This window comes from Chiloscyllium plagiosum, chromosome 34 (genome assembly GCF_004010195.1).
Source record: "Chiloscyllium plagiosum isolate BGI_BamShark_2017 chromosome 34, ASM401019v2, whole genome shotgun sequence".
In the NCBI taxonomy this organism is placed as follows: domain Eukaryota; kingdom Metazoa; phylum Chordata; class Chondrichthyes; order Orectolobiformes; family Hemiscylliidae; genus Chiloscyllium; species Chiloscyllium plagiosum.
This window is the reverse complement of record NC_057743.1, coordinates 32,320,397-32,347,058: the sequence shown is the minus strand read 5'-3', so window position 1 is coordinate 32,347,058 and position 26,662 is coordinate 32,320,397. Positions and strand designations below refer to the sequence as shown.

At 42.2% G+C, this 26,662-nt stretch overlaps 1 protein-coding gene across 1 annotated transcript; it reads left to right on the top strand.

Annotated features, from left to right (window-relative positions):
• Positions 1 to 4,397: 4,397 nt before the first annotated feature.
• LOC122540399 (tumor necrosis factor receptor superfamily member 9-like) lies at positions 4,398 to 23,789 on the top strand. The gene is made up of 8 exons (XM_043676087.1): positions 4,398 to 4,679; positions 9,722 to 9,847; positions 11,851 to 11,958; positions 15,624 to 15,696; positions 17,812 to 17,909; positions 19,810 to 19,860; positions 19,963 to 20,079; positions 21,233 to 23,789. The coding sequence occupies exons 1-8, from the start codon at positions 4,544 to 4,546 to the stop codon at positions 21,364 to 21,366; spliced, it is 843 nt and encodes a 280-aa protein (XP_043532022.1). The 5' UTR covers positions 4,398 to 4,543; the 3' UTR covers positions 21,367 to 23,789.
• The last annotated feature ends 2,873 nt before the right edge of the window (positions 23,790 to 26,662 follow it).

Genomic DNA, 26,662 nt, shown 5'->3' with positions numbered 1-26,662 from the left:
TCGCCAGGACTACTGTCTGCGTCATCATCGCCAGGACCACCGCCCCCATGATCATTGCCAGGACCTCCGCTGCCACGATCATCGCCAAGACCACCACTCCACAATCACTGCCAGGGCCACCACTCCCACGATCATCACCAGGACCACCGTCCCACAATCACTGCCAGGGCCACCATTTACTTAGGTCTTAGGCCAGAGGTGGTAGTGGCGATTGCGTGGGCTGTGGTTCTGATGACGATCACGGGGACAGTGTGGTCGGCAGTGGCCGCAGACATTTCCCCAACCCCTGCCCCCACCCTCCCATTTATCACTCAGGCCCCTCTCCCACACTCACATTCCTGATGATGGACTGATGCCCGAAACGCTGACTCTCCTGCTCCTCGGACGCTGCCTGACCTGCTGTGCTTTTCCAGCGCCACACTTTTCGACCATGTGTGACAATAAACCTAATTCAATTCAATTCAATTCAATTTAGTTGTAACAAAGATTATTTTGGTGTTTAGCTTCGTATGTCTACTAGAGGCTTGGATACATGAGGCTTGGAGATATGAGAAAACATCAAGAAATATTTCAGATACCTTTGACGTAAAGATTCCTCACCTACTGGTCGAGTGCACAAGTGTCCTTGTTGAGATTGATATGCCTCCATTCACTGGTCAACTCAATAACATTGCACTATGCAAAATCTCAGGATTAGAAACTCAGCCTGGGGAATCTCTGATAGCAGCTCTTACTTCTCCTTGTCATTTTCCCAGCAAGAATCAGACTGAATTTCTGTCTATTACTGGCACAGCATTGAAGTAATCCACAAAGAATTTCAACCTCAATCTGCTATGACTCCGCAGTGATTCATCTATTCTTCAAAATACTAGATTGTAATTTAAATGTAAAAACAACTGCCATTGTCTTGTTGCTTAAAGTGAGTTGGCATTGTGTATCAATGTCAAATAAGGGTGGGATCGTTTTCTGCCATGATATCCCGCTCTCTGAGACTGTCCTGTTTCAGACAATGTTGAAGGTCCATGATGAAGTCATGGAGAGCTCAAGGGGTGCTACTCATACAAAATAGAAGGCTGTGGAGACCAAGTCATTGAGTTTACTTAAGATGGAGATAGATAGGTTTTTGATTGTCAAGGGGCTCAAGGGTTATAGGAAGAAAGTGGGAGAATGGGGTTGAGCAACTTACTTGCCATGATTGAATGGCAGAGCAGAATCGATGGGCTAAATGGCCTAATTTCTGCTCCTATGTCTTATGGTCCAATGGACACTACATTCAGAAGAAGAGAGACAAAGTAACCACAAAAAAATGACAAACATAGATAATACATTGAAAGTTGGGATGTGCAACCAAGGAGTTAATCAGACTTAAACTAAGTTAATGAGAAGATAACAGCTGCGCATTCATTTTAAAAAATCAGTTTATTGTGCATCTGAGTTGGGAAATTCTAGTCACATTTGATTTACAACAAAGTCTCTCACCATCAATTTGTTGGGGTATGACTGTAAATTACTATTGAGTCATCAAGCTATTTAATAATGTAGGCTGATCCAGTGACAGCCAATAACTGTAAATGTCATTTTGTCCTCCCCTATTTTCCTGAAGATGCTCTTTAACCCTATGGTACCATTCCATGTGCATTCATTGTGTGATGACCTTTGTGTTTGCTGAAAAAAACTTTTTTTTATCTTTATAAAAGATGTTCCTTTCAGTCTGAAGTTAAACTAAGATAATTCATTTTTGCAATTGATCAATTGATCTAGATTGCTATAGAGATAATACAAAACGTAAATAGCTAATTTGACATGAGATTACAGTTAGTCTCAGAGCATAGAAAGTTACATGTCTGTGTGTAGGTCAGATGGAGGGGAATAGAGGAGTACAAGGTACTGTATATGTAAAACATTTAAAAGGAAACTTGAAGGCAGGGAGTGTAGACAAGATGATTGCTGCAGCTTCAGTTTGGCCAAACAAAGTCATTCCATTTTATGGGATCAGAGAAAGTTGTCTCTGGGGTTTTTTGTGCCATCAAGACTGCAGTAAACCTAGCTAAGAAGGTTTTGCAAGGTTGTGTTGATTGGGTGTTAATCATATCCTGGAACTCTCGACAGAATATTGCTGCCAATCATGAAAGGTACTCAAGAGCCAAATCAATTCAGTGGAAAAAAAACAAGCTATTTGTTTATCTTTACTCTCGAGATGGTAAGATGAAACCAACTGCAACTCTTGTTCCAGCTGAGATTTGCTGGCACACAAATCTGGGCCTTTCCAGAATGTTTGACTTGTTGCTACTTTGGGCACAGCATTTGCAAAGCTGCTGTCACATCCATAGCTCTAACCGCAAATTTCTGGAATATTCTACAATCAATTTGGTTTTCTGGTTACTCATCCAATTAATCTGCTCACCAAAGGTCAACAATCTGGCATGGAATCCAGGAACACGTAGCCCTGAGCCAAGAAGTTGTAAAATGATTATTTGCTATTCAAAAAGATATTTTTCATATAGTAAGCAAAAGACCATTATGACACAATTGCCGTTTAACATTACATAAAATCCGATACAGTTCAATTTCTTTCAGAGTTGTAAGTGGCACTTTGAGGTACCTAATTACACATTAACAAGACAGATGACAGCTTCCATTTCATAGCAGAGTTTCATGCAGCTTCCTGTACAGTTGTACGTCTTTGGTATAATATAATGGGATGTCCTTAAATGATGGTGTTTTCTCATTGCAGGACTGTAGTGGCTATCTCTCAGCAAGGTGTCATAGATCTTGGAATGGGCCAATCTGTAACACTTGTTTGAGAATAATTCTTTGCATTGGAAGACCAGCAGGTCTCAGGCAGAACAAAGGGGATATTTCACTGAGTTGATGTTCCTCCAGCAGAAATTGATATTTATCTCAATGTACTTTGCTGGGAGCACAGAAAGCAATGAGTCAGGTGTTTCAGAGCTGCTCAGATGAATCTCTGCAAAAATACCACTGCATACCAGAGAGTCATAGAGTTATAGAGATGTACAGCACAGACCCAGACCCTTTAGTCTAACTCATCCATGCCGACCAGATATCCCAACCCAGTCTAGTCCTATTTGATAGCAATTGGCCCATACCTATTCATATACCCATTCAAATACCTTTTAAATTATTGCAATTGTACCAGCCTCCACCACTTCCTCTAGCAGCTCATTGCATACATGCACCACCCTCTGTGTGAAACAGTTGCCCCTGAGGTCCCTTTTAAATCTTTCCTCTCTCACCTTAAATCTATGCCCTCTAGTTCTGGACTCGCCTACCCGAGGGAAAAGTGTTTGTCTGTTTACCCTTTCTATGCCCCTCATGATTTTATAAACCTCTATAAGGTCACCCCTCACCTTCAACGCTCCAGGGAAAACAGCACCAGCTATTCAGCCTCTCCCCATTGCTCAAATGCTCCAACACTGGCAACATTCTTGTAAATCTTTTCTGAACCCTTTCAGGTTTCACAACATCTTTCCGATAGGAAGGAGACTAGAATTGCACGCAATATTCCAACTGTGGCCTAACCAATGTCCTGTACAGACGCAACATGACCTCCCATCTCCTGTAGTCAATACTCTGACCAATAAAGGAAAGCATACCAAATGTCTTCTTCACTATCCTATCTATCTGCGACTCCACTTTCAAGGGAGCTATGAACCTGGACTCTAACGTCTCTTTGTTCAGCAACACTCCCTAGGACCTTACCATTAAATGTAGAAGTCCTGCTAAGATTTGCTTTCCCAAAATTCAGCACCTCGCATTTATCTGAATTAAACTTCATCTGCCTCTTCTCAGCCCATCTGGTCCAGATCCTGTTGTAATCTGAGGTAACCCTCTTCGCTGTACATGAGCAATCCCATGCCATTATTCCAAAGAGGAGGGGGTGATAGGGGTAATTCCAAGTGCCTTGGTCAATACTTATTCCTCAATCAACATCACAAATGCAGTTTATCTGATCAGTACTACACTGCTATTGAAGTATTGTGGACCAACATTTGAAATGTTGTGATGCAGGAAATGTGGTGGCTAATTTAAACACAGCAAGGTCGATGCCAGCTAATTAGTTTCAGTGATACTGGTGGAGAGCAGAATATTGGCCAGGGCACGGGGGTGGGGAATCTGAGCTTTGAGGAATTCCATTGACATCCAACTTCTGATCTTCCTTTCATTCAAAAACACGAAATCTAAGACAATACGGCAACCCCCGCACTGGAGTGTGAAATTTGACTACATTATCAACATTCTGGAGAGTGAACTCAACGCCAAAATCCTCTGACTCAGAGGCGAGGGTCCTGCTGACGTTACCTCCCACACGAAAAAGAAACATCATCCTCAACACGCTAGGGTCTGGGTTAGACCAAGCGTGACTGGGCGTCCTCACTGTCTCGCCCCGATACTTGAGGAAGGGTTGAAGAAGGAGGAAGGTCATGAGTTGAGTCACGCCCGCATCGTTGCTATTAAAGTGAGAGGGGAGCTGCTCTTTCCAACAGTTTATTGCAGGTTCCTCGTTGCAAGCTGCTGCCAAATGAAGCTGCTCCCAGCTCTTGTGCTACTCTGTGCGTCTGCGGCAGGATCTGCAGCCGTGTCCCCTGGGTGCCCCGCAGAGTTTGTCAAAGGGATCGGAGCGGGGAAGTCGACCTGTTGCTCCAAGTGCCCACCAGGTGAGAGAAGGAAACTTTACGCTGCATTCAGAGCAGTGAAAGCGGTAAATACTAAGTGTCATCCGCTTACAGAAGAATTCTGAGAGAGAAAAGGGTGAGCTGGAGGCAGTCATAGAAATAAGAAAAACTGCGGATGCTGGAGATCTGAAACACACAGAGATTGCTGGAGAAACTCAGCAGGTCTGGAAGCATTTGTGGAGAGAAAGCAGAGTTGACGTTTCGTGTCCAGTGACCCTTCTTCATTGGAAGAATTTTGTCTTCTCTGCACAGATGTTGCCGTTGAGTTTCTCCATCAATTTCTGTTTTCATTCATTCTGCAAGAGTGACTTGGATTAGTATCACAGGTCTCTGTTGCAATGCATCAAACCATCGGTCAAGGGAGTGGACGAAGGACTCTCTGAAACAGGGGTAGTCTTCCAAACTTATTTGCCTCCAGTTGTAAAAGTTTAATTTAATGAATATGTTTAGTTTTGCAGTTTATTTAAGATATTGTCGCACACTGCCACTAAAACAGTAATTTCTTAGTCTGAGCACTAAGGTTGTTGTGTATTAAAAATATATTAAAATAGGAAGTAAATTAAATAATTAAACTATTTGATAATATTGAAGTGGTTTTCAGAAACTTGTTCCAAAAGTCTTGTTCCAAAAACGGACAAAAGACCTGAATTCCAGAACTGAGGTGAAAGTCAGTGCCTTAGACATCAACGATCCCTAGCAAAACTGGAGTCAGTGGGAATCAGGGAAAACCTCTCCACTGTTTTGAGTCATGCCTAGAACAAATGGTTGTTAATGTTGGAGGTTAATCATCTCAGTCCAAGGACAACTCTTTCGGAGTACCTCAGAGTTGAGTGGTTGGTCAAACCATCTTCAGCTGCTTCACAAATGACCTTCCCTCCATTCTGAAATGAGAACTGGGGCTGTTTGTTGATGATTGGACATGTTCAGCACCATTTGTGACTTTTGAGGAACTGAAAAAGACTGTGTCCATATGCAGCAAGACCAGGCATGGGCTGACAAATGGCAAGTAACATTCATGCCACTGCCAGGCAGTGACCATCTCCAGCAAGTGAGATTCTAACCATTGCTCCTTATTATTCAATGGCATTGAACCACATTTCTTACCCCTCCTCTCTCAACATCCTGGGCATTCTCATTGACCAGAGACTGTGCCGGACTATCCACATCCAGTGTGTCTACAAGACCAAGAGCAGGTCAGAGGCTAGGAATCTTGTAGCGTATAACTCACTTCCTATCTTCCCAATGCCTATCCATCATCCACACTGCACACGTCAGGAGTGTGATGGAATACTGACCATTTATTTGGATGAGAGCAGCACCACCAACACTCAAATTGCTTGACACCATCCAGGACAAAGTAATCCCCATGATTGGCACCCCACCTACCCTCTTCAACTATTGTTCCCTTTACCACCTATACGCATTGGCAATGGGGTGTACCATCTATAAGATATACTGTAGCAACTCAGTAAACCTCATTTGCCTGTACCATCTCAAAGGGCAAAGGCAACAATTCTATTGGAATGCCACAACAATAGGTTCCCCTCCAAGCAACACAGCAATCACCATTATTCTGCCATTATCACTGGGCCAAAATTCTGGAACTCCCTGCCTAACTCCCTAGCTCATTATCACCTCCTCCAGGACAATTACAGATGGACTATAATTAGTATGCCCACAACCTGTGAATTTATTTTTAAAACATCAATATTTGGGCAGATATCCAGCAACCTGGTTGGAGCTGTAGGCTTTCAGAACCATCTTAAAGGAAGCAAAAAGAATAGCATTACAATGGAGTATAGAGTGATAATTCTAGAATTAATGGCTTAGGCAGTTGAAGGCATGGTCACCAAGTGGCAAAGTTCAAATCCGAAATCTTAAAGGTGTCAGAATTAGAGTAGTACAGAGATTTCAGAGGATTGTGGAGCTGGGGGAGGCAAAGAGATATGGAAGGGCAAGGCTATGGGTGGATTTGAAAACTAAGCTGCAAATTTAAAATTAAGCTGTTGTTTAACCAAGAGCCCATGCTGGTGAGCAAGCACAGATGTGCCATCATGGGCAGCTGAATCTTGAACAACCTCCGGTTTATGGAGTCTGTTTGAATAGTCAAATATGGAGCTAACAGGCATGGATGAGATTTCAGCAGAAAACGAGCTGACAGAGAGATGGTGATGGACACCGTCACGAAGCTAGGAATGGTGACGTCAGAGATACGTGGCCCAATGCTCATTTCAGACCTAATTATGACTCAATGTTTATATGCGTCTGGTTCAGCTTCAGTCAGCTGGCAGGCTAAGGGATGGAGTTGGTAACTACAGAACAAATCTTCAGCCCCTGTGGCATGCTAATTGCTTTGGTCTTGCTGAAATTTAATTGAGGATAATTTCTGTTTGCTCAGTACCAGAAATTCATTAAGAATCCATTGACAATCTAGTTGACAGTGAAAGGGTCAAAAGAGGTAGTGATGAAGTCAAGCTGGATTTTGTGACCATACCTGTTTTTGCATGATGTTATTGAGAAACTGCATGTAGATGGGAAATAGACAGGGGCTAAGAACAGTTCCTTAAATTGAGGTCCTGCGTACCCACTCAAGGTGGGAGGCAGAATATTCCATGGCACTATATTCCTGGTCAAGGAAGACTTGGTTAATAATGTGAAAAATGTTCCAGGTCAGCTGTTTGTCCATCTCCTGGGATGTTATTGGCACAGAAAGGTGGAATTTATTGTAATACTGCCTCATTCATTCCCGCACCTGAACATTGAACATACTGATTCTCAGCTATCATTCTCCCTGCGTGACTGCTATTGCTCTGCACAATTAGTTGAAATATCTGCTACCACTTCTGACTGGATTTAGATCAATGCTATGGGGTTCCTGGAAAGTAGAGGTAATTCTTCGCTTTTTGCCTCCAGTAAAAGTATAACATGGAATTCTGTTACCCGCTCCTTCCAAAGAGAAGTGTGAGGATCTTAATAGACCTAGTCATTATGATGAGGATTAGATGTTCTACTGTTTTGCCCATCCAGAACTTTCGCTTTCTCACCAAATCAAAACTCTTCTCAGGCTCAATCCTGCTTTTGTCCTGAATCACTCATTTCTGTCTCGCGCATGCTCTCTCAACCTTGCTGTTTGCCTCTCTCTCTCATTCTCTTTCCACTTACTACCCTTATGCCTTTCTGAGCTTGTCTCATCCTTAAGCCCTACCTTCTCATCGCTTCTCCTGATGCCCCTAACACTGATGACGAAACTTCTCTTCTTGATGCGGGGCTGGATAACCTCACAGCTCTATTCAGCTGATTCCCTTTTAAAACCACCACCCATGCTGTACTTCTCAAAATAACCTCTATTGTTACAAACTACCACCCTATCCCTGATATCTTTCCCTCCTCAAAGTCCTTGAAGTCTTGTCTACCTCCCATTCTCTGCTCATTTCCTGCTTTCAAATATTCCAGTTTAATAATTAGCTTGTGGTCTCCCAATTGCTTGCTCCCCCCTTTTATAGAATCCTATTGAATCATTGTAGTTTAGTTTCTGCTGTGTAGTTAGTGACACCAATACCATCCTATGTCACACTATCACGTATCACCAACTCTCATTAGTAATCCTCTACAGTGAGGCTGCTTTCACATGTTTCCATTTTAACCTGTATCCTGAAGTGGTCAGTGCAGTTGCTCAGTGGCTTCCCCTCTGGAGTTTCTGAAGAATTCAGCCTTGATGTCCTACTCAACAACGTCTCGGTGGGCCAGGGTGTACATGCTTGTTGAGGAGACACAGTTAAAACTCATCATTATCATTTGCACCTTTTATATGTTTCCAACAACTCCTTCACAGTTTCCACCCTCCAAAAACTTCCAATGGTCTCAAACTACTGCCCTCACATTCTATCCTGCTGTAAGCTTCACTCACCCATCATTACTAACTGAGACCTGGTACCTATGGATTAGATTTAAGCTCTTGTCCGAATAGTATTCTGATTCCTCCATAACCTTGATAAATCGCACCTCAGCAATTTTCTGATCCTTCTATCTGGTCCCTTATCTTCAAATCCTCTGACTCTGGACTTCTGTGCTTTGCATCCATTTCCCTTCCCTCTGCAAAACATTTTGCAATGTTTTCTATGTTAAGGAATAATGTGGCCTTAAACGGTACTGTTTTAAAAAAAATGTCATTGCCTTAACATGTACGCAATCTGGGGTGATCCAATTTGACTCTGCAAATTGCACAAATTTGCAATAACTGCTGCAGCTGGGATTCTGAAGAACAGCAGATCCCCTGTTATGCTGAAAGGTTCATTGATAGTTGGTGCAAGAAGGTAATGTTTAAAAGAGCCGTAATGTTGTCAGTGGTTCCTGCCATAATCTAGCTGTAAAGTGGCCCATGTCTGAATTCTACTTGCTTATTTACAGATTAGAGGCAACTATGGGACAACAACTGCTGCATGTTGTATGCGCATTGGGAATCCATGGATTCTCACCATGACACCAGATTGACTGGAGTCTGTACAGAATAGCAAACGGCCAGCTACAGACCTTGTGTTCTCAGCTGCTGTGTTTTTATAAGTTTCCAGCACAACTGAGTTCACATACTCTGTCTGCATTGATTTCTTGAAGGTCAAACTGGTTTCTTGACAAAGAAATTATTTACCTCTCACAGGCTTGGAAGAGGTATAGCTGGAGGGCTGAAGTTTTTAGTCATGTTAGTCAAGCCTGTCCATGTCAGTTTGTTCTCTTTCTCCCTGTCAGTTTTCATTCTAGTTTGTTACTGCTCAATGCAACAACAAGCAAAAAGGCACAGCTGGGGAGTTTCTTGCTCATGAGTGCTTGGACATCTAGTGTTCAAAGGAAAGCCATAAGAATATTATTAATCATCTCAACAATGCTCCCTTGAAGAGGTGATTGTTACTCAATGCAGCGAAAGACATTGAAAAGGTCTACCTTATATCCTATTATAGCCTTACAGCAACTGGCAATCAATATAGTTGATACCTGCTGCACTGTTATTGATTATTCCATTTATTTTCTAGGCACATTTATGCAAGAAGACTGTACAGACACCTCAGACTCCATCTGTGTGCCATGTGCAAGTGGATCATATGCAAAGGATTGGAACAATATGTATTCTTGTATCGGATGTACTAAATGCAATGATGGTAATGATGCAAGCAAAATGCAAGTTCAATACTCCTAAAATATAAATGTGAATGTCACCCTCCATGTATAATGCCTTCATCAGATATGAATGAATAAGGATGCGGCACTTGATAAACTGGCAGTGCCAGTGCGAAACCAAGATTCTTCAAATCTAACCATAGTCACCAACTGGAGCAGCAGCTTCAAGGAGAATGGGAAAGTAACGTTGCAAAGTGATGTCTCTTAACTCTGATTGAAATTCCTGGATCCTCACCGGTTTCAGGAGAATGAGCACTTGGAATTAAAACCTACTTCCTCCCTCACCCGGAGGAAATTAGCTAAACTGTGAATGGTGCAAAAACAGTATGGGCGGAGCTGACTGTAGACCCATTATTGCCTGTTTCCTGAACAGTTTTACATTTTGTAATCAAACTGCTTAATGATATTATACAGGTCTGGAACACAGGCCTCCTGGCTCAGAGGTAGGGACATTACCACTAAGCCATGAGAACCCCCTGAACATTTTTAGTGTTTCTGAGACCTGGTTACAGGACATTGATTGAATAAATGAATTTATTTAATTAATTGACCTGACCAATTTGTCTAATTAACTGGTTTCCCACCACTTAAATCAATCTCTGTCCCTTCTATTTCCACTAGCACCCAACTTAAAAGTGTTTTTAATTATTCCCACTGCTACTAAATGAATTTAAAAAGATGACATAGCCATTGTTACCTTGGTATTATGCATGCAGTTTCCCTGGAATATACATAATAACATGCACGAGACATCACTTTACTTTGTAACAGCTGAGCTGGAAGGTAGAGTCTTACCAGAGTTTCAAGTGAAGTCTTATGAAATTCAAGTTTTAAAGGCGATCCTGTTGCTAAGAGAGACTTTTTGTCTTGTGTTGCGATTCAGCCAAGCCTGCATCAGTTTGATGGTGTGTGAGGGAGAGTGTGACTCTGGGAGATCTTTGGATTTTCTCAGGTGCAGGTGTGACCTTGTACCTGGGCATTATGAGCCACCATCTGAGAGGGTAAGCAGGAAATAGTGGAAGGCACCTCTTTGTAGCCTGGATCCATATCCTCACTGGTCAGACAGGCTGTGCACTTTGACTATTATTAAAATTATAAATGTTACAGCACAAAGGAGGTCATTCCATCTGCATGTCAATGGTAGTTTTCATTCTCTTTTTTTGTACTTTTTTCTCATTTTTTTCCCATCTCCCACACTACTGGCAAACAACAGTAGTGCTTATTTCCCTCCATCACCCATGTTGTGTAGGTGTAGGACACAGTGAAAAAACATTGAGTGCAGAAAACTTTATTCATATTTCACCACCAGGAAGAAAAATCACCCGAGTGGCCAGTCACAAGAAGTGCCCTTAATGCTAGCTCTTTCAAGGATCTTCCCAATTTAGCCCCACACTCCAGATTTCTTGATTTGTGAAAATATACTCTTCAGCTTCATGTGTTCTTTATCTGTTCACGTGATTGGATGTCACTGGCAAGGACTTGTGGACTGAGTGGTGTACTCAGCCATTTCAGAGGTCAGTTGAGAGCCTGCCACATTGCTGTGGGCCTGGAGTCACATGTAGGCTCAGACAGGGTAAGGAAAGCAGATTTCCTTCCCTGTCTAGCATTATTGAACCACGTAGGTTTTTTTTCTGATAACCAGTGAAAGCTTCATGACACCATTCCTGGGAATAGCTTTCAATTCCAGATTTTTTCAATAGATTTAAATTCCATCAGCTACAGTGGTAGGATTTGAATTTGAATTTGAATCCATGTCTCTGACAGCATTTACTCAATTACTCAAGTGGTGACACTATCACTACATCACCATATCTGGTTGAATTTGTAAAGTTTGTTAAAAGATTCCACTTACAGACAATGTTTTACAGTCGTTGATTACCTTTCACGTGCAGAAAAGTTTGGTTATAGTTCAATCATAAAAAATATTATTATTATTATTACATTATGAACATATAACATTAACACATCCTTTGCATTCCTATAGAAGGAGTGAGGTATAAGAGAAAGTGTGCAACGACCTTAGATGCCCAGTGTGAATGCATTGAGGGTTACAGATGCACTGATAAAAATTGCAGGATATGTGATCTGAAAGGTAGGTTTTATTATGAATTCTCTAACCTATAGAAATTGTGCACTGCAGCTAAATCAAATGATTGCAAACATGTTCATGACAATTTACTCTTCATTGAAGATAATTGTATTTTTCACTTGTTGCGCTGCCCAAGCCATAATGATGCTGGCGTAGCTTTAATCACTGGTTGGTCATCTTCTTTACTTCTCGGGCACCTTCTTCTCTATTGAGCAATAAACCTTCTCTTCCTTTAAATTGTTCATCACCACTGCTTCCCACCAACGTCTTCTCTAACTCCAAGACACATGGCTGAAAGCTTCCATGAGAGATCCTAATTTCTCTCCTCTCAGTCTTTCCACTGCACTGAACAATTCCGACTGCACTGGAATTCATCCACATCCCATGATCCTGGCAGGTTGTAACTCATGGCGTGCAGCATGAGTCGCTGCTTGGACATCACCTATTCACAATGCATGATTGAGAATGATTTAAATGAGGGAACTAACTAGTATTTCCAAGTTTACAGGTGACACAGCTGGGTGGGAGGGTGAACTATGAGGAGGATGTTGAGATGTTTCAGTGTGACATGTTGAGTAAATGGGCAAATGCATTGCAGATTAAATATAATGTGGATAAATGTGAGTTTATCAACTTTGGTAGCAAAAAAAGAAAGGCAGAGTGTTATCTAAATGCCAATAGATTGGGAAAATGGGACGTGCAACCGACCTGGGCATCCTTGTGCACCAGTTGCTGTAGGCAAACATGCAGCAGACAGTGAAGAAAGCAAATGGTAAGTTAGCCTTCATAGCAAGTGGATTTGGATACAGGAGTAGGGATGCCTTGCTGCAATTGAACAAGGTCTTCGTAAGACCACGCTTGGTGTATTGTGTGCAGTACTGGCATCCTTACCTGAGGAAGGATGCTCTGGCTATGGAGGGACTGCGACGAAGTCTTACCAGACGGATTCCTGGGTTGGCAGGATTGACAAATGGAGAGAGAGACTGGATCATTTAGAACCATATCCACTGGAGGTTAGAAGAATGAGAGGGATCTCAGAGAAACCTATGCAATTCCAATCAGACATGACAGGGTAAATGCAAAAACAATGTTCATGGTAACTGGGGAATCCAGAACCAGGGCTCACAGTCTAAGGATATGGTGTAGGCCATTTAGGACTGAGATGAGGAAAAATTTCTTCACCTGGACAGTGGTGAACCTGTGGAATTCTCTACCACCGAAAACTGTTAACGTCAAAATATTGAATGTTTTTTCAGAAGGAGTTACATATAGTTCTTAGGGCTAGGGGGATCAAAGAGTATGGGGAGAAAGCAGGAACGGGTTTTTGAGTTGATGATCAGCTATGATCATACTGAATGGCCTATTCTTGCTCCTATTTTCCATATTTCAGTTCTTTACCCTTGATGATTTTACATTCTATCTCAGTTCCTGTTGACCTCTCCTCTGCATTTACTGCCCTCCTCCAATCTGTCTGAATTCCCACCTACAAAACCCTTTTTTCATGTCGACTCCCTTGAGTACAAACTCTCCATTCCCATGGTCTTGATCACTGATAACCCAGAAGAAAAAATCGGTAAACTTGCAAATGATAAATACTGTTCAAACTTATCTTTGTACCTCAAAAATGGAGCCGCAGTATGTTCATTTCCAATTATCCTTCATCTGTTACTGTGTTTCTCTCTGCAATACCAATCTTTGACTGGTTTTTTAGTATCCCTGACTACCAATGGAACCACTTTTAAGCGCACTCCCTTCTGCATTGGTGTTTGAACAAAAATGCCTTGCCTAAAATAATTTACAATGAACTGTCAAATTAGAGTGATTTTTAATTCCAACCACTTAGCCTTCCATATAAGGCAATGATTCTACATTTGTCAGTCTACGTACCTCTCTGTCACATTCAGCATGGACCTTGTTTGCAGCAAAACCTGTACCCTTATCAAATTATAATCCTCCCATCTCCCCTTTCCTGTTATGCTATGTTAACCATTAGTCCCATTGTTTTAGATTTTAAACCTTTAATTTTTCACAAATTATTTAAGGCCTCTTCATTCCCTATATTTGTAAATAGCATCGCAATGACCCCACCCCACAAATCCTGACTCTAACCTCCTCTAATCCTCTTCACCCAACCCTTCTTTCATTTAATCTTTGCTTTCTCTGTCACGGATACTTCTCTACCTCTTTCCTTCTGTGCATCTGTCTCCTGCACTTCCCTTTCTTTCCACACACTCTCATCTGTCTCATCAATGTAGAGTCAAATTAATTAGACATCTCTTCCAAAGGGCAGAACCAGCACAATGTGCCAATTGATCTTCTGTAGTTTAAGATCCATTCTTATTTATAAAGGTGCACTTTTATTTCTCCAAGACTTCACTTTTATCTCCTTTCCAATAACAGCAGGTGATATCCCATCAATACACCAACTGGCATTGATGCAGCACCTTTCAGTGCAATGAAATAGAATAAGATAACTGATTCCAAGCCAAAGAAAGGGACTTTCGGACATGGGGTCAAAAGCTGGGTCAAGCAGATTGGTTTGAAGAATTTCTTTTCGGCCTTGTAAGAGGAGAAGGAGGTAGCAAGATGAAAAGGTTGAGAGAGAGAAGTCCAGTGCTTTGGATCTGGGCAACAGAATACATGGCAGCCAATGATGATGTAGAGGAAGTATGAGGTACTAAATAGGCTGGACTTTGAAGAGTCCAAAGATCTTAGAGGAATGTTGAGTTGGAGGAGAGGATGGCAGATGGGGAGGATGGAGAGGAGAGTGAAATGAGGCCATGGATGGCTTGAGAATGAGAATGACAGTTCTGAGCTTTTGGCAGATTGGAAGGTAATGTAGACCAGTGAGTAGTGGGTGATGGTGACCAGGATTTGGGTTTTGTGTAGTTAAAGATCTTAATGGAATACTCCTCCAATATTTGAGGTTGTGCAGAGGGCCATTGTTTGGATCCCTGGCTGACCAAGGTGGAGGACCCTTTAACCAGGGTTATTATTGCAGTTAAGCCTTGACATATTATGAATGACACATGGTGAAGACAGGAGATTAAGAGGGGATTTGAGGAATTATGTTTTCACCCAAAGGACAGTAGGAATCTGGAATGCACTGCCTGGGAGGATGGTAGAGACAGGAAACCTCACAACCTTTAAGAAATATGTGGATGCGCACTTGAAATGTCATTATATTTAAGTCTAGGGCTGATAAATGGTCAGCACAGTTAGGTCGGCACATACCTGATGGGCTAAAGGTGTACTTCTGTGCTGTATGATTCAATGACAACATCTCCTAGGTTTACTAAGCAGCAAAATGGCTGACTATCCTCCTTGCTATCTGGAATGTTAGTGCCAGAGGGAGGAAAATTACTCCTCTCCCTAGCTGCCCAGACAGGACAGTATTTAGATATTAGGAAAGTACCTAACTGAGTTGACTTCTCTGGCCAAACAGTCTACCAACACTCACGCTGCACTCCCACACACACAGGAAACATCAAAGAAAGAAATTCAGAAATAGAGAACTATGTGTGAATAATCATGGAGTTTCAAGCCATGTATGATTCATGACTATGATATGAATCTAAATGACATTGACTGTAATTTTCTTCTCCTGTAATAATTTGCCTGGATTGTTACTAATGTGATGGGTGACATCTCTATTGTTTCCATTCAAGTTCCAAAAAGCAATCCTTGCTCTCCAGGGACGTTTTCTGACACTGGAATCGAACCTTGCAGGCAATGGACAAAGTAAGTGTTGGCGTTTTGTTTAATCTTTATATCTGTTAGTTTTGCTATTGTTGTCAAAAAATTAGCTGATGATACATTTAGACCTGGTCATTGGACTATTTCCTGTGTTTTTCTTTAACATAATTAACTGAAACTGAACATCAGCCCAGTGGTTTCCTGTTTTTGTGATAATGATCTCTTTGTTAAATGACTAACATTAATTCTTCCGGTAACTCAAAATTACGTTTTTCATTCCTGGCTTATCTAAGGGATTAATAGCAAGAGAAGGACTGAACATACCTCACAGTGTCCCTTGGCTCCATCCCTCAGACACCATCCTAGATAACAGCAGTATGTATTTCGATTTAGGAAGCTCTCCGTTTATTTATTTCCCCCACTGCCTCAATCCTGCTGAGGCAAAGTATTTTTAGAACCTTCGTGACCTATCTTGATGTGTAAGCTTGATAGTGAAAGTGGTCAAGAACTTGCTTTGCCCTCCTAGAAATGTACTTCTACAAGTTTTGTGAATAAACTATGTCATACAATGACTAATTTGAGCAGTTACATCAAGTGCAGTGCCAGCCAATTTCTTTGAAAACAAACCTTAAGGTGCATCATGAGGTGCCATTACAGTTATTGTTTGCAATTATGCATTTTACATTTCCTGCCAAACATACTGCCCAAAGGGAAATTTGCACAATTTCCAATATACAATACCAATAGTGGGGAGATGATGATAAAGTCCATGACTGGTAACTCAGGCTCATCTTTTGGGGTCATGGGCACCAGTCCCATTATGGCAGCCATTGGAATTAATACACCTGTAGCAGTGAATATTGATGATTATTATTGTTAAAAACTCATTTGGTTCACTATTGCACCGTAGGGAAGGAAATCTGCCGTCCTTATCTGGTTTGGGCCTACACATGACTCCAAACCCACAGCGATGTGGTGGACTCATAACTGCCCACTGGAATGACCTAGAAAACCACTCTGTTCAGGAGAGTTAGGAGTGAGCAACACATACCACCCATGCCAACCATACCTATATCCCATGAAAGAATAAGAGGCCTCTCACTAATTCAGTCTGAGAAGCATTTGTCTTTTCCTCAGCATGTAGTCTTGGACCTTGGAATGGGCCAGTCTGCAATAATAGACAATAGACAATAGGTGCAGGAGTAGGCCATTCTGCCCTTCGAACCATTCAATATGATCATGGCTGATCATCCTTAATCAGTATCCTGTTCCTGCCTTATCTCCATAACCCTTGATTCCACAATCCTTAAGAGCTCTATCCAACTCTTTCTTAAATGAATCCAGAGACTGGGCCTCCACTGCCCTCTGGGGCAGAGCATTCCACACAGCCACTACTCTCTGGGTGAAGAAGTTTCTCCTCATCTCTGTCCTCATCATTGCCCGGCAAGACTCAGTCATCAATGCCTTTTTGTATTGAAAAGGTAGTAAGGAGTCATCATCCCACAATGTTGTAACCCAGAAACAACACAGTCCCCACTGAGAACTTCTTTATCCAACCCACTCATATGTTCCTCTTTAAACGCTCAGTTACTACCTTAACAGTTAACTAATTGGTAAAGTTGTCATAGTCCCAGGCGACACTATCCGAGTAGAGAGAGTGATGACTGGTGGTGGTCTAACCTGTGGGTCACACACCTCAGGCAAGGTTGAGAAAGTGGGAACCTTCATAGTAACTCCAATCAGTACTGGAATTGAACCCACACTGTTGGTACCACTGTATCGCGAACCAGTTTCCAGCCAACTGAACTAGCTGACTGCCACTCAGTTAAATACCCCAAAGAAAGTGGTACTGCAAAACATTCTCTTTATTCCGGCACTGTATTAATTCATAGCACCGGCCCACTTAGCAGCGAAAACAAAGTAAACTCTTTGGAAAGGACTTGCTAAATGACAAGAGATATGCAAGGTAATTCCAAAGGTGTTGTGCAATGCAGCTCAGATTCAGGCTGGACTATAACACCTTGCAGAGAAGAAGGAAAGAACTCGAGGAGCTTGCATTAAGGAATTTGTAGGCTGAAGTGTTTCAAAGATGTGATCTTAAAAAGTGAATGCCTACCCAATAAAGTGTTCTTCATTCATGTTTTGTTTTTTTGTTAAAAGCTGCACAGCATTGGGTTACTTGGAAATCGTTCCTGCAAGTTTAACCAGGGATGCACAATGTGCTACAGGCACAGTAAGGAGTACTGTCAGCCAGAAAAGTAAGCTGTGTTTTAAAAATTCATATTTACATAATTTGGGGAATTTGTGCAAGTTACGGGGCCATCAATTACCTCAATATTTAGCATCCCAATGCAACCTAGCCCTTACACAGCAAAACTGTTCCTTCCTTTGTATCCAGGTGTGAAAGTTATGACTTGAGTTTCATAGGATTTGGCTTGGTCCCCTTTCCCTGGCAACCAAATTACCTGGGTTTATCACGAGGCAGAATTTGTAAGAGGTCATTTACACCCTCTCCATGACTCCATTTTACTTTGAATTTAAAAAGAATATTTAAAACATCATCATCTTGTTTAATTTGATTTTGATTTTATTGTCACATGTATTCAAGTACAGAAGTAGAGCAGTAGAGTGAGGGGTGTATAATGTGGTGCCAGAAGGTGCCATCATAGATATATGATGTGGAGGAGCTGGTGTTGGACTGGGGTGGACAAAGTTAAACATTGCACAACACCAGGTCATAGTCCAACAGATTTATTTGGAAGCACTAGCTTTTGGAGTACTGCTCCTTCATCAGGTAGCAGTGGAGCAGGACCATAAGACACAGAATTTAAAGCAAAAGATTACAGTGTTCTGTATTGTAGATCTGTGATATGTAATCCTTTTGAGATCTTTCCTGCTTTCTTGCATTTCTGCAGAAACTTGATGTCTGTGTCAATATGCGTGATCTTCTTCAAGATCCTAGAGGTAAAAACAATGACTGCAGATGCTGGAAACCAGATTCTGGATCAGTGGTGCTGAAAGAGCACAGCAATTCAGGCAGCATCCGAAAAGCTTTGAAATCGACGTTTCGGGCAAAAGCCCTTCATCAGGATTCCTGATGAAGGGCTTTTGCCCGAAACGTCGATTTCAAAGCTTTTCGGATGCTGCCTGAATTGCTGTGCTCTTCCAGCACCACTGATCCAGATTCTTCAAGATCCTCTCCACTTTGAGCCATCAATTAGTGGTGTCAACGGTAGCCATGATGTGGCAGAGCCGGTGCTGGACTGGGGTGGATGAAGTTAAAAATCACACAACACCAGGTTATAGTCCAACAGTTTATTTGAAAGCACTTGCTTCTGGAGTGCTGCTCCTTCACTAGGCAGCTGTGCAGCAGGACCATAAGACACAGAAGTTTGAGTCAGACTAGTTCTGTTCTCAGGGTGGAATTTATAAAGTTTTGCCTGCATTGACTGCCTGCAGATTGTGCACTTTTTGAGCCGAATAGAGTGTGTCTGCAAATGTGGTTCTGCAGGTGCAGGTTCACCCCATGGACTTGTGTGTGCATAGAGAGGTTCAGGGTGTGAGTGTGAGGTTCAATATATCATTTCAGCTGCATGACACTGTAATCTTTTGCTATAAATTCTGTGTCTTATGATCCTGCTCCACAGCTACCTGTTGGAGGAGCAACGCTCCAAAAGTTAGTGCTTCCAAATAAACATGTTTGACTGTAAACTGTTGTTGTGTGATTTTTAATATCATAGGTACAAGTACCTAGGTATAGAAACTTAAGAACAAGGTAGAAAGAATAAAGTTAAAAGTTATACATTGCAGACTTTCTTAGTTTTAAGTAGAAAATAAAGAAATAAAGCTATAAATTCAAACATTATAGGCTTTCTTAAGTGCTTAATCATGGTGCAAATGATAAAGATACCATGCATTGTGGAAACTGCACATAACAATGTGATTTAACAGTGATGTTGAGCCATCAATGTAGTCTTAAGTCTGTTGTGGTTCTGTTCGCCGAGCTGTTGCAACACAAATTCCCAGCTTGGCGAACAGAACCACAACAATGAGCACCCGAGCTACAAATCTTCTCACAAACTTTAGTCTTAAGTCTTTTAGATCAGATGATCTTTGCTTCTTTGGGCCTCAACTAACTAATCTCATCTTGGTCAGCAGCATTGGCAACTATGGTCAGCATTGAAAAGATGAAACTCAGGCCCGATCAAGGTGAGTCGACAGCTTTGAGTGAAAATTCACACAAAATTCCTTCAGCTGGTGCTCCTTTGACAACATTTTCTGATTCACTGTCTGTGCTTTCTCTTGGCAAAGTGGACGGAGTAATAATCATTGTGGCCGTTATCATTATTCTACTGCTGTGTTTTTTGCTTGGAATGCACATAGCCTTATGGAGGAAGAACATGAAGAAAAGGAATAAGCTGTTATCAGGTACATAAAATGTCATAGTCTGTTCTTCCACTTCTGGCTTTGCAACCTGTCGGGAACTCAATTTGGATTTTGCTCAGTGACGTTTTTGTCTGATACATTAAACAAGTGCAACATGCCTAAATGTCCTAGAAAGGGTTGTGATTTGCTCAGTTTAATGAATTTCACCCATAGAAGTAGAATGTTTCCATTGTCCTTAGTTGTTCTTGGATAGCTCTGTTAGAACTGATGAATTTTCATCTCCTGATCACCACCCAATGGACTGTGCTGCCCAAGTGGTTGTTCTAGGCATCAGTGAGAGGATTAGACTGGCATGGCTAAGGATGCCATTGACGTATGTGCCTACATTTTAGCACTAAGGTAGATTTTGTGATGTGGGTTTTGGGCTTATTCTGAGGTATGGAAGCCCAGCAGCACAGGGTTCCCAAATCTCCTGCAGCTCCTCCACCCGCTCCATGCAGGCTGATTGACAGCCTGAAGGCCAATTGGATGGCAAAGCCTTGAGTACCAGACATTGCCCGGCTGGACTGAGAGCAGATAGATCTAGTGGGGCAGATGGGATGGATTTTCAGTGCAGAGAGCCACTCGTGATGGGGTGAGTGATGGGGTTGGGGTGAACTGATTCTTATAAGTGGAGCAGACAGGCTTCGCAAAGTATGAGGGTGGTTTTCTAGTAGGTTTGTTGGACTTTTGCACTCCTGCTGCTCCTGATCCCAAGCAGTGCTATAAAGGTCCTAACCTCATTGACTTAGCCAAATCCATCCCCTGCACGTGTTCCTATTGCAGTTTTTTGAATTGTTCGCCTTTGACCTGACCCCAACCTGCCTATTCTTCAGTGTGTCGGATTCTGCCTTTGAGGTCTGTGCACCTTTATAAGGAGTAGCTACCTGAGCCGGGTACTGGGAAATTTTACCCATTCTCCAGCCTTCAGGAGCAGAGAGAATTGAGGTTCCTTTGTAAAAGCCAATTATTCGATAAAATGACCTCAAAATGGTAAGTACAACAAATGCATCAAAATGCGAAAGTGCCAAACATGTCTCCATAAACTTGATCCTAATGTAACCAGAGGCAGAAAATAGAAGTGTGCATGCCTTTGGGATGATCATGTTACCTGTGCATTTTTCAAAACATCCCTGTTTTCTTTGCTCTGCAACAGCTTCATGGTATCGGAATGTGCAGACGGAGGACACTTGGAGCACTCACCTTCCAGAACAAGAGTGTGGAGAATTGTCACACCAAGAAAGGAAGAAAGTTGATGAAATCTACGTTTCTGTCAATAGTGCTTGTTGATCACTGCTTTGTGTTAGGAAGATCTATCTGGACAGACTGTGAGTGTATTCAAGCATCAGTGCAACACCAAGGGTCAGATGGAAAACAACATCATCAGCTGGACTTTTATGTAGACTTTGCTGTTATTTACTGGAACAGTAACTGCTCAATGATTGAAATGTCGCATCGGAGATCAGGTGTACCAAAATGGTTCCTCCCGCTTGATGATCAATGAATGGAAAGGACAGAGAAATGAAACAAAGTGATAGATGGCATTGGGAAGGAGGCTGATTGGAATCAGGCCAAATCAGAGACAGAAAGAAAGAGGTTGTGTTGAGAGAGAAATGGGAAGCAAGAAAGAAATAGTAAAAAAAGAAAGGTAAAAAGAGCAAGCAGGAGAAGAAAAGGAAGAACTCAATTAGGCTTAAGAGTTGTCGTGTTAGTCCATGAGCAATTAAAGAGCAAATGGCACATTAGGAGATGTGGACAAGGCATTAACCATCTTGACTTATAGAAGCAGTAATTCAAATTTATCATAAACAGCAATAGTGGAATGCCAGAACACCAGCCATGGTACTGCTTTATGCTAGATGAAGGAAGAGTAAGCACCATTTGTTTACCCTTCTACCATTGTTGTAAACACAAGGTACAATGATAAATGAGTTCTTGACTGAGTAAAGTATCTAATCTTTATCAATTAGTTGATTACATGAAGTTGAGAAAACCCCAGTGGTGGAGAGTTTTGGGAAACATAGGAGTAGAGTCACTTGTTCGTCCCAAGTCTGTCCCACTCAACCACGAGCCATGTCTTAAATTACTCTGCATTGTTTCCCAAAATATTATTTCCTGAACAAAATCTAATTAATCTGTATTTGAATGAGCGGCTATCTTCTAAGTATTGAGATAGCTTTGTGGCATGAAAATAGTTGACAGTTGGCACCCACCAGGAGTATAGATAGCAGATGTACCATGGTAGGAAACTTTACATCGATTTAAAAAGGTTTGCTTGTTAGGTTTGCTTGCTTAACAAGGCACAACTTGTGACCTGCTGAACTGAGAATCCACATCTCATTGCCTGCCCCACTTTATAGGCCTCCAAGCTGAGGTAGCATCAGGTCAGGACTATAACTTATAATATATCATTAATAGTTTCCTGCAAGGCATTAATGACCGTGCTGAGAATCATTCATTATAGTGGTGTAAATCCGAAAATGTTGCAATTGGCGGGAATTCTGTCAGGGATCCTTGCAGCGGTAAGGATCTTTTTGTCAGAATTGGCAAAGCTCAGGGTGGAGAATTGCAAATGCTCTGGCAATTTGAGATCATGGCACTTACTTTTAACTCCTCCGTGTTGCTGGATTCATTTACGGGTTACTAAAATGAACATTCATGATGTTAATGTGTCATTCCAAAAATGTGATGTTGCACATTTTTTGGGTTCCAAATCTATCATTGCAATTGACCAGAGCCCAATTGACATCACCAGGGGTTTGGATGGCAGACGAAACATTGGGGTAATCCTCATACCACTTAAAAGAGAACAAAAGCAGACTAGGTTTCTGTTACTGATTTCCATGGCTTTCCTAATGGTAGAAGTTGATTTTGTAGACCATACTCAAACAGCTGCTGATATCTATTGTTGGTTTATGCATGAAGAACAGCCATTTATACAAATTCCACCATGGACTTGAAATCATCAATCACCAATCATTTTCAGTTCATTCACAGGATATTGGCAAAGGGCCCATATGTATTGGCCATTGCTTTTGATCTTTGATCAATGTTGGCAGTGAGCTGCTTTCTTCTAACAGCAGTAAGTGATGTCTTATACAAATTAGGAGCAGGGGTGGCCATTCAGCCCCTTGAAGCTGCTCCACCATTCAATAAAATCATAGCTGATCCAAGACTCCTCATTCCACTTTACTGCCCTTTCCCAAAAATCCTTGATTCGCCCTCTGATCAAGAACCTATCAGTCTTAATATACACAAAATCTCTACCCCACAGCTCCCGTGACAAGGAGTTCTCAAGACTTACAACCCTCTGAGAGAAGAAATTCCTCTTCATCTCAGTCTTAACTTGGCACCCCTTTATTCTAAGACTATGCCCTCTGGCCCTAGACTCTCCCATGGGGTAGTCTTATGTAGATCCTCCTCCAATGTCATTAGTCATGAAGATCAAGGGTTTTGACCCAGTGACACTGAGGTAACAGCCTGCACATTTCCAAATAAGGATGCCACATGACTTGAAGGAGAAACTGGAGATAATGCTCCTCCAGCTTCTGCGCTTGTCTTGCAAGATTTTGAGTATGGAAGATATCATAAGTACAAAATAGTTTGATCTTTTAATGGAATATTACAGTGGATAATAAAAACCATAAGAACTATGGATGCTGTAAATCAGAAACAAAAACAGAAGTTGCTCGAAAAGCTCAGCAGGTCTGACAGCATCTGTGGAGAGAAATCAAACTTAACATTTCGGGTCCAGCGACCCTTCCTCAGAACTGAAGGTAGCTTGGAAAATGTTGGTTTACGTGCAGAAGATAGGGTAGGGGAGGGGTAAGGAGGAAGCGATAGATAAAGATAGAGCTCAAAGAGAGAGAGGAACAATTGGACAGACAAAGGAATCGATAGTAATCTGGTTGGGAGGATGAATAACTGTTATTAGAAACTGTTAGTGGCTATCAATACGTAGTGTGCAATGGCAGATTATTAGATATTAGATTCTCTATAGTGTGGAAACAGGCCCTAGGCCCAACAAGTCCACACCGACCCTCCGAAGAGTAACCCACCCAGACCCATTTCCCTCTGAGTAATGCACCTACCACTATGGGCAATTTAGCGTGGCCAATTCACCTGACCTGCACATCTTTGGACTGTGGGAGGAAACACATCTTTGGACTGTGGGAGGAAACCAGAGCACCCAGAAGAAATCCACAGACACAGGGAGAATGTGCAAACTCCACACAGTCACCCAAAGCTGGAATCGAACCTGGGTCCTTCGTGCTGTGCAGCAGCAGTGCTAACCACTGAGCCACCATGCCACCCCACTACATGATAACAAGACCCTGGTGTGTGGGATAGGGGGAGTTCAGGCCCTAAAATTATTGAACTTCATATTGAATCTGGAGGGCTGCAGGGTCCCCAAGTGGAAAATGAGGTGTTGATCTTCCAGCTTGCTTGCTCCATGTTTCACTGGAGCACTGCAACATGGTCGAAACAAGGATGTTGACCAGGGAACAGGATGGAAAAGTATAGTGCTGGAAAAGCACAGCCGGTCAGGCAGCATTCAAGGAGCAGAAGAGTCAACGTTTCGGGCATGAGCTCTTCATCAGGAATCAGGAACACGGTGGTATGTTACAGTGGCAGGCAACAGGAAGCTCAGGGCCATTTTTGCAGCAAACGTAGATGTTCTGTGAAGCAGTCACCCAGTCCATGCCTTATTTCCCCAGTGTAGAGGAGACCACATTGTGAGCAGCGAATGCAGTAGCCTAGATTATTAGAAGTGCAGGTAAAGTGCTGCTTCACCTGGAAGATATGTTTCGGTCTTTGGATACTGAGGAGGGAGGAGTTAAATGGGCAGGTGTTACACCTTCGGTTGCAGAGGAAGTTGCCGTGAGGCTGTGAAGGGATGTTGGGAATGAAGGAAGAGTAGACCAGGGTGTCCCGGAGGGAACAGTCCCTGCAGAAGGCAGACAAGAGAGGGGAGGAGAATATGTTTCTGGTGGAAATGTGTCAGTGGGTAATCACGTTAGGAGCCCTGTCGCCCAAAATGACCCAACACAATTTGCCTGAAATCCCATCATGCTTAAACAATGCTTATCCTGTCAGTGAAACTGCTTGGCTTCCCACTCAGAATATCCTGTGTTCCAATTGTCACTATTTTTGAATGTTCTGCTGGGTGCAAAATGTAGAATAGCAGGTATTCCCTGGAATATATCTGAATCCACAATGTCAATAATGCAAAAATGAACTACTGTTTGGTATTTGTTAAATAAATTTTGAAGAAATTGCTGTGTTATTAATCAAAATGAGTGAGCAATCAATGTTGTCTGAAATGTCATGTAAAAATGAATCTCCAATGTCTCAATGAGGGTTCACTAACTGGGATCATGTACATTAGTACAGATCTCCACCTGCTGTATAATTTGGGTATTTTCCATTGATATTAAGACTTTCAGCATCTGCTGAATTTTATTTTTCTCTAAATTATATTCTATTCCGAGACTTCACTTCTCTTACATCTTCCTTGCTTCTCCTATTCCCAGGAAATTTCTATCTTTCTTGACTGTACTCACTGCAAACAAAGTGTAGTGTACAGATACCTCCTCCAGACCATGACTGCCACCCCCCACCTAACCTCATACTGCCCATTATTTAAGATCTTCACATCAACTATTGTAATGCTGCTGCTGCCTTGTATAATCACTGTTTCCTTGCCTTCCAATTCCAGAAACGTCTTGTTCATTCCAGTTCTTTCCCATCATTCTCCCAATCTCAGGCCAACAAATGCTTCTTGTCCAGAGAAAGCCTAATTTGTATGAGGGCTCATTAAGCCCCTCACAGTTAGGCATACTCCAAACAACCTGTGCAGAGTTATATAGTCTCTCACCAATCACTCCCAGCAGCCACCACATCACACTCTATGCTCTTCCAGCCTTTTCCTCGATATCTGGTCAGCGTAGACAAGTTGGACCGAAGGGTCTGTTTCCGTGCTGTACATCTCTATGACTCTATGACACGGCCCACAGGAAACCAGCAACACATCAGAATATAAGAAACAACAGTGGGATTAGGCCATTTGCCCCCTCATAGAATCGCTACATTGCAGAGATAGGCTATCCAGCCCATTGAGTCTGCACCAGCCCTCCATCACATCCAGACCCAGCCCCCTATCCTATTCCCCCACATCCCATGGCTAATCACCTAACCTACATATCCTGGATACAATGGGCAATTGAGCGTGGCCAATCCCTGTAACCTGCACATCTTTAGACTGTGGGAAGAAAGCGGAGGAAACCCATAAAGGCTCGGGTGAACATGCAAACTCCACACACTCACTCGAGGCTGGAATCGAACCGAGATCCCTGGCACTGTGAGGCAGCAATGTTAACCACTGAGCCACCATGCCACCCTACTCTCTCATTTGTTAAGATTACAGCTGATCAGGTTAGGGCCTTAACTACCATTTTCTGTCTGACCTTTGATTTCTTTGTGGATTTTTAAAAACTATCTAACTTAATCTTGAATATATTCAATGACGCATCCTCCACTGCTCTCCATAGACTCTCCATAGGATTCCACAGACCCGACGACCCTC

Coding starts and splice junctions, on each gene's coding strand:
- LOC122540399 (XM_043676087.1), top strand. CDS start 4,544: ATGAAGCTGCTCCCAGCTCTTGTGCTACTCTGTGCGTCTGCGGCAGGA. Junction 11,959..15,623: donor CAGGATATGTGATCTGAAAG/GTAGGTTTTATT, acceptor TTTCCATTCAAG/TTCCAAAAAGCAATCCTTGC. Junction 19,861..19,962: donor GAAACTCAGGCCCGATCAAG/GTGAGTCGACAG, acceptor CTCTTGGCAAAG/TGGACGGAGTAATAATCATT.